An 8,239-nucleotide genomic window follows, 5' to 3' on the forward strand; every position below is an offset into this window, starting at 1 on the left:
GAGACGCAGCGTTTGAGTGGGGTAGTGCGCAGTGCTCTCGTCGGTTTTTCATTGCAAGTAAAATGACGGAGCAAATGGAGCAGCGCTACTGCATCAAATTTTGCCAGAAACTGGGTGACAGCCAAGTGGAAACCATAGGGAAGATCAAGATTGCTTTCGGTGACGACTCTATCAGCCGCACACAGATTGAGGAGTGGTACAACTGGTTTAAAGACAGCCGCTCATCGGTCGAAAGCAAGCCTTGTTCCGATCGGCCATCAGCATGCCGAAATGACCAGTGAACGCTGTGGTGATGCAGGACCATAGTGCAACTATCCGGAAATTGCAGAAGTGGGCATCAGCACTGTCTCTGCGCATTCCATTATGACCACATATTTGGCCATGCAGAGAGTTGAGGCGAAATTCATGCCAAAACTGCTCACGGTAGAGCAAAAGCAACTTCGTGTTGAAGTCTCACATGACATGCTGGGTTTCACAAGCAGTGACCCTAACTTCATGGGCACTATTATCACTGGTGATGAGTTTTGGGTGCACGGGTATGACCGGGAAACCAAATCCCAGTTGTCACAATGGAAGCGCTTCATTTCACGTCGCCAAAACCAAAGAAGGCTTGCCAAGTTCGCAGCAACGTGAAAGTGATGCTGAGCGCTTTCTCTGACTCCGGCAGTGTGGTACACCACGAGTACGCATCACAGGGTCAAACAATCGCCAAGGAGTACTACAGGGATGTGCTCCGTCGCCTACATGATGCTGTGAGGTGCAAGAGACCCGAGTTGTGGTCAACAGGAAACTGGCGCATTCATCGCGACGATGCTCCTGCACATTCCTCAGACTTGGTTCAGACTTTTTTTGTGAAAAAGTCAAGACTCCCGTAGTTCAACAGGCTCCTTACTCTCCTGATATGGCCCGCTGCGATATCTGGCTGCTTCCCCAACTCGAGAGAACATTGAAAGGAAAGCAATTTAAAGCAAGGGAAGACATCATAGCTGCAACGACAGCTGAGCTAAACTCTATCCTAAAGGAGGCCTTCTCAGAATGCCTCCAACAATAGCGACACCACTGTAAGAAGTGTCTGCAGTCCCAAGAGGACTACTTTGTAGGGGATTAGGTTTTCAACGCTCCAATTATGCCAGCTTTTTTTCTGCCACCAAAGGTCCTATACTTTCCAAAAAGGACATCGCATGTCAGCGCTTGCTTACACTGCATTAATCTGCTTGCTTTATCTCGGGCTACAAAAATCATTCGCATCATTTATTTTAACAAGATTGGCTTTTCTAGTGAATTGTACTGCAACTTTCACAAAAGCTATGTGTTACGTCACACTCGTGTAAACTTTGCTTGTAGCTCTGAATGAATTTCGTATTTAGTTTAGCAAGAGGAATGTTCTTACACTAAAAGCCATGTGCATGCCCATGGCTTTCACTGACAAGTGCCTGTAAAGCTAGCATAATCTTTACCGATTTATTTTGTTCATGGGCTATTGCATCACATGACGAAGGACTAGCTGCTGCACAAGCTCTCAAAGTGCTACTTGAGTCCTCTGTTCCTGGTTACACAGAAAAGCTAGAAACTACCTGTGTACTAGCCAAAAAAAAATCCAAATTGTTGCTAGCTTTCAGCTATGGCTTAGTGTCTAACAGCATTCTGCTGCAGATCAAGAGGTCACATGTCTAGTTTTAAGGCACAACACAGATGCTTGCAACGAGTGATGAGTACTGCATATGCAGAAGATTTTCTGAAAGGTGTGCTGTAGTTTTGGCAGGCACCACCCATAGATTTAATGTTGCTAACAGGAATTTAGGAGAACACCTCAGTGGTTTGTGAGGGGGGGAGGGTTGCATATAGGAAATGACAAACTTGAAACATTTGAGGCATGCCGTTGTTGCTTTTGCGCACTGCGATTGTGAAAGCACAACATTTCAGAACCTCCACCACTGTGTTTTTGGCATCTGCAATCATTTCCTCCACGCCCGCACTCTTATCGCTCCGCGTCCTTACACTTCGGGAACGTTTTCCGAAACAACGGTCTTGCTTTGTCGATAGTTATAGCGCGAGAACAGAATGACGAGAAAGGGACAAGAAAGGGTCGTTCTGTTCTCGCGCTATAACTATCGTCGTGTCATACCAGCTAGCCCAAACCGCCACACTCCTGCTTTGTCACTTACACTTAGCGGCAAGTTGTGTTCCACAAGAAATGTGACAGACCTGCATTCAGCTCGACGGGAGTGTCACAGAAAATAGGCCGACGTCTCATCACAATCCAAATTTATTGTGCAATCAAACATAAAAGAGGAATGACTTGTTGCTTATCAACTTCAAAAGAGTGTACGAGGACAACCTAAATTGCACACATCACATATTGCAGTCGCCCTTTGCTGCAGTAAATAAAAGCAAAATAACACTGATCTCTTCTAACAAACATGACTACCACCAAACTAAGTACTGTGGGCTCCTCACTACCTTAGCTAGTTACGTATGAACACGTACAGAGCCCCTGATGAGGCTGATTGTAAATAACCGGTTTCAATAACAAAATAAATGCAAGGAACTAAAAGATAATGTTCAACACTTCAGGCTGACTGAATACAATACATGCATCTCGGGGAAAGAAAAACAGAAAGGTGCAATATAAGAAGCTTCTGCATGCTAACATTCAATAAATTCTCAGCTGAGGTATCCATGCTGCTAAAAAGGCTTGCTTAAGCATTTTTTTTAATGATAAAACCTTTTGAAAGAAAACAGTTTTGAATTATTATAAAGCAGCCTGCCCCCAAAAATGATAAAGCAAACTGCACTATGAAGACAACATATTTTTTTTTTTAAATTACAGTGCCAAAGTGCCAGAAAACTTCTAGAAAGTAGTAAAAAGTTATGTCACTACCTCTCAGAAGTTTTATCCAAGTACTCCTCATGGCTGCCTGCAGCGTGTGTATGCAAGCCGGTTGGGGACCAAACATTTGGTGCCTGAACAATAGAAATAATCGTCAGGAGTGCTGACATGGTGTACAGTAAATAGAGGGAGTCATGGTCGGAAAGCCAAACATCAAAGAGAGTCTTCTTTTAAGGTGCTGAATGAGACGAGACATACAGCATTATCAGTCTTCAAGAACCAAACAAACGTAGCCAGGAACTAACGTTGCCATCAAAATAGCAAAAAGGAGACGTGTAATAATTTCCATTCAGCATGCCACACGGGGATGACTACTGTTCAGGCTCTGCAACAACTGCCTCCTCCACAACACCCTTGGCCATCTGGAGGAAAACAAAAACAAACAAAACAAATTCACCAATAAATGCACACATACCCAGGCCAATGTTTTGAAGCAATCATGCGTTCACTTTATAAGGAACTTTAAGTACTAAATTAAGATCGAATATTTTTGAACTCTAAACAATGATAACATACCATGAACATTGTGCTTAGAATCAATTATGTAATAGTAATTCTGGGGTTTCATATGCCAAAACCAGAACGTTAAAATCGCTACAAACCAACTCTGTTATTTTGGAGGATATTAAAGCTGGGTGTTGTTTCAACTCGCCAACAACTTTACAAAGATTGCACAAAAGCAAAACACAAAATGCTCCTTCACACTGACAACAAGCACCGGTTGTGCGAACACTTGCGACTGGCGGCCAAAGGGTAACTCAAGGCACCGGCTAATGGCCGCTACTTGTTGCTGCACTGAATTCTTGTCTGCCTGTAGTGTCACAGCCTCGTAAGATAAGCTAATGTCCTGCTCCTACACATATGTTGTGTTCAGATGTTTGCAATGGCAGTCGCGCAATTTAAAAATTGAGCAGCGAGCAACTAAGCCAAAGCTGCCATTGGCATCCAACTTGGTCGCATAACCAGTGCCAGGCACCAATGTGAATGAGCTAGAACTGTTGAATTCACCAATATCCAAAAGAACACATTCCAAGTACTGAACTTTCATCCTCGATATGGAGCTAAGTGAAAGACACTTGAATGCATAGCTAGCTGTTAGTACTCTCGTGGCCATTTTTGACAAAAACTAGGGAGCATGGAGACATTACCGCCCCTCAAGTGCTTTGACATCTATGTTGAACAGGAATTGAAACAGGCTGATATTCACATCTATGGAGCAGTGCACTGTGTGGTGTGAAGACCCGCACATAGTGAATCGGGGCGTACATCTGTGCACTGGACAATGTGTATAGAGTAGCCACATGTACAAGAGTATAGGTACCATAGCACAGTTACCTGAAATCAACCTCTCCCTAGCACCGTGAGGATTAGCAGGCTGAAAACTCTCTCCAGGCTCGCCTCTCCTCCTTTCTCTCTATTAAACTGTGCAGAAGCCCCGCCTTTCTAGCCTTCACTCCAATGTCAAGATAAGTTGTCGCCGAGTGTAATGGTGCCAAGCCTGAAGGCACAGCAGAGCTGGACGGCCTTCCTTGTTTCTTTTTATTTTCATTTGTCTTTTTTTTTTTTTTCATCTGTCTCTGTTTCCATCTTTTATCTTTCTTTCTCTGTACTCATTCTCTCTTCATTCGAGTTACAGCATCCCATGCCGGACAATCGGCACACAATGGGAGGGTGCATGCCAGCCGCACATGTTTGTGGAGCAAAGCAGAAGATGAAGAACAGAATGAAGAGAGTGCATACAGTTTGTGATGATAGTTTCCAGTACGATCTATGCAGACCAACAAAAGGCTTAACAGCTATACTGTAAAAGGTATTACATATCACACATGATGAGAACCAACAACATGCAAAGCGTTCTGCATGTTGTCAGCTATCTGAACTGACTTGAGATTGTGCATATGATGCGACCTTGTGACAACAGTAGCTACAATATCCGCTTTAACATGAAACATAGATGAACACAGTGAAACGCTGACAACCATCATGTGGTATCACCAACACCAAGGCACGATGGCACTAAACTGCCACTTACAATGGGGACCGTGGGCATTACCTTTCTTACAAGGTGAAAAAGGCGATAGCCACAATATGCAGGGAAAGCAATGAATGCCTCACATCAAAAGTTTTTCAATCAATATATTATAGAAAGGTGTTTAAAAATCTCATACCTGCATTTTCAGAAGATTGTGCTCTATCTGCAGTTCTTCAAGTTGCCTCCGCACCTGCTCCAGCTCCTTCTTCATAGCTTCATTGCTGGTTTCCCAGCTGTCAGGATCGAAGCGAGATTTGAAGTAGCTGTTTGAAAATGCAGTCAAGGACAATAATTGCAGGAAAGCAGAGCTTTCGGGAAAATAATAAACCATTACTGAGAAAGACTATAGTAAAGTGCCAAAGACATTCAGGCACTTGGAAAAGAGTTTTGCAGCGTAAATAAAACATGATTATACAAACCTTGTTGCTACATCATCATGTTAAGAATGCACACACTTGATGCAATGTGGTGAGAACCAAAAGAACCATGGCGCACAAAGTTCAGTCGTTAGGGCAACAGACACAAAATCTACAGGTTGTGGGTTCAGCCCACATTGGCGAGAGGTTGTTTTTTTTTATTTACTATGCCCATACTATTATACTTGCAAATAATGCCGAAATTTTTTTCCTTTGCTTCCTTAGGTTGTGTATAACGGGGCAATTGGCCCCTTGATTCATTTTCCATCATTCGTTGACTCCCATTAGGTTGTGCGATATGGAGATCACCGTTCGTAGCAAGTAGGTGCCCATTAGGGTATAAAAACTTGTCACCCCACTGACTCATTCCGTGTATGCAAGGAGTTAATGAATGCATGCCCACATATAATATGTACTGAACAAAATGGTTGAAAGCACCACTACTGTCATTGCTAGTCTTTCTTTAGCTGTAGTATGTCATGCAGTGACTAGCAGCTAAACTAAGTTCATCTTGGTTCCGTAAGCTCAAGAGGTCTTACAACCCGGCCGAAAGCACCAAAATTGGGGTGCAGGCTTTCATACAGAAAGGATACGCAATCGCGTTTTCCGGCCTTTCCTGCTCTTCAAAGAGGCTCACAAGAGCTGAAAAAAAATATTGAACAAGAAATTTTTAGGCAAAAAATGAGGCATGAACAAACTGCATTCAATCTTATCAATCAAAGGTACTGTCAGCACTTCTACGAAAAGAGTAGAAACTAGTTATTTATGAGTTAAAGTACATTTATCACTCAAGGTATTTATCACGCAATGAAAGTAATGTGGGCAAAAAGGTGAGGTGCATAAGTTTCAAAGCATGATGGCTTTATACAAATGTAAAACATGTTGAAGTTTTCCAGCAAGCATCGATCATAGTACAGCATGGTTTAAATTCGTTAAGAGAAGAAACACTGACTAGATAACCTAGTTCAGTCCCCATTTGCAGCAAGTTGTTTACCTACTAACTAATCACTAACTGATCAAGTGTGACCATACAACAGAGTGAACTTCAGTGCTCAAGCTGTACTCAAGTTAGGCTGCACTAACAACCAATTATCTGAGTCCACTGGGTTATGATATTACATAGGAAGATTACTTTTCATATCATTTGCAGCAGTTCACAGCACATTCTTGGATATTGCGCATTCAACACCCATGAAAACTGTGAGCCATGAGTCAGCACTGAAAGTTGTAAAATTCACAATGCTTCTCAGACTTCCGTTAGTTTGAACTTTGATACAATTGCTATACAACAGCAAAAAATTAACATTTTGTGTGGGAATGTTATTTACTGCCATGCTCAAACTGCAAAACCGTGACAGGCCTTTCCAGCAACTAACCTAGTGAACACTATGTGCTTCCAAGAAAAATTAACTTTCCGAAACAATGCAGGGGAACACAGTCCTTGTGCTGCAACAATCGGTTTTCAGAAAATTAAAGCCCTACGAAAAGCTTTAGAGTTGAAACACAGCAATGCCACCAAGAGAATATATATGAACAAGGTAGCTCGTCTCCTTACTGTGCAAGTTTCAATGCAAAACAAGGGAAGGTATACACCAAAATAAGCCGAGGCCAAACACTTTATTAGGGGGCAACTGCTTCATAGTTGGGATGCTGTTGGTTGCCCTGGCCAAGACAAGCACTTTGGTCAAAGCGCCGACTCTGAACAATTCTGTTCGTTTACTGACTTTTCAGCAGTCGTAATAACCTTTCACGGCTGTCGTAGTGATGATCTTCAAATAAGACGTTTAGCTGAAATGGCGCAACTTTTTGTCGGCAACTTGGAACAATGTTCACACAACTATAGGGCATCGCCAAGTCTGCCAAGTTGCACAATGTTCTACCAAGTTTCGATGACAATTTTTTACGGATGCCGCAAGTTAGCACATCCAAATCATGTGAATGTTAGTTCACCTAGAGTCATTCTTTCCAGCAGTCCACTTTTTTCAATGTATTTCCGGAAATCCTCTTTCTTGGAGTCCACGGGTGCGAACGTCTGCAAACGAGAAAGAAGAGCCAAATTATGGCTACTTTGCCCAGTGACCTAGCCGTGGGTGAATTTTTTCTTCGCCACACATGGCGCAAAAGGACCGTCCCCCACTCCTCCTGAATTCTTTGAATTTGAATTCTTTGAAAATAAATTTCTGCATACAACCCGGACTTTGCCAAGGAAGGCGGGTTGTTTTGCAAACGCGTTACGAGATGTAACGGAGCCTGACAACGTCAAAACACAAATAACTCGAGCCACTTGTGTCAGTGGCAGCTAATCCTACTTCGTTTCACATGCAGCCGAAAATTAGAACGAAACGCGGCCACATATCACCATATAACTACAAGAAAACAAGGTCTGCACTTGCATTTCGCGTCCTTCCAAGCGAACTAACACGTGAGCATGCAAAGCAACCCAATAATGCGCAGTGAGAGCTGTCAACACTTCTGTTTACCTGCATGGGTGACAGCTCAACTAGAAAGAATAATACGTACACGATAGGATGTCATGAGGGCGGTGGAAAGGTGGGCGAGGTAAGCGCTCGCCCAAACTTTCAATTGTCGATTGCGATAAACGGTTAACAGGGAAGACTGGACAGAAACCGAGGCACCAGACGACGCTGGCCTTTCAGCACCACGTGAGAGTGGGGGCGATGTCGATTGTGTTCTTGCCAGAAAAATGAGCTCAGCACGACCGATAGAGCTCCGCGGGAATGACGTCACGAAGCGGGTGTTCAAATGGCGGTGCATCACGACGAACACGCGTACGTGGGACTCACTGGAAGCACGGGTTACCGCCGCAGCGTAGTAGCACAGGCCACCTACAGCAAAGGTTCGTGTGCATTCCTCCTCGATGCCAGCACGATTTATCTCATG

The 8,239-nt window shown here is 43.5% G+C and overlaps 1 protein-coding gene across 1 annotated transcript; it reads right to left on the reverse strand.

The window, feature by feature from the left end:
• Window positions 1–2,248: 2,248 nt before the first annotated feature.
• Window positions 2,249–8,021, reverse strand: LOC119173970 (c-Myc-binding protein). Its single transcript, XM_075894997.1, has 5 exons — window positions 7,859–8,021; window positions 7,289–7,370; window positions 5,932–5,980; window positions 5,059–5,185; window positions 2,249–3,252 (listed from the first exon to the last, which is right to left on the reverse strand). Exons 1-5 carry the CDS (start codon window positions 7,871–7,873, stop codon window positions 3,202–3,204), a joined length of 324 nt encoding a protein of 107 aa, XP_075751112.1. The 5' UTR covers window positions 7,874–8,021; the 3' UTR covers window positions 2,249–3,201.
• Between the last annotated feature and the right edge of the window lie 218 nt (window positions 8,022–8,239).

This window comes from Rhipicephalus microplus, chromosome 5, assembly GCF_043290135.1.
Source record: "Rhipicephalus microplus isolate Deutch F79 chromosome 5, USDA_Rmic, whole genome shotgun sequence".
Taxonomy (NCBI): domain Eukaryota; kingdom Metazoa; phylum Arthropoda; class Arachnida; order Ixodida; family Ixodidae; genus Rhipicephalus; species Rhipicephalus microplus.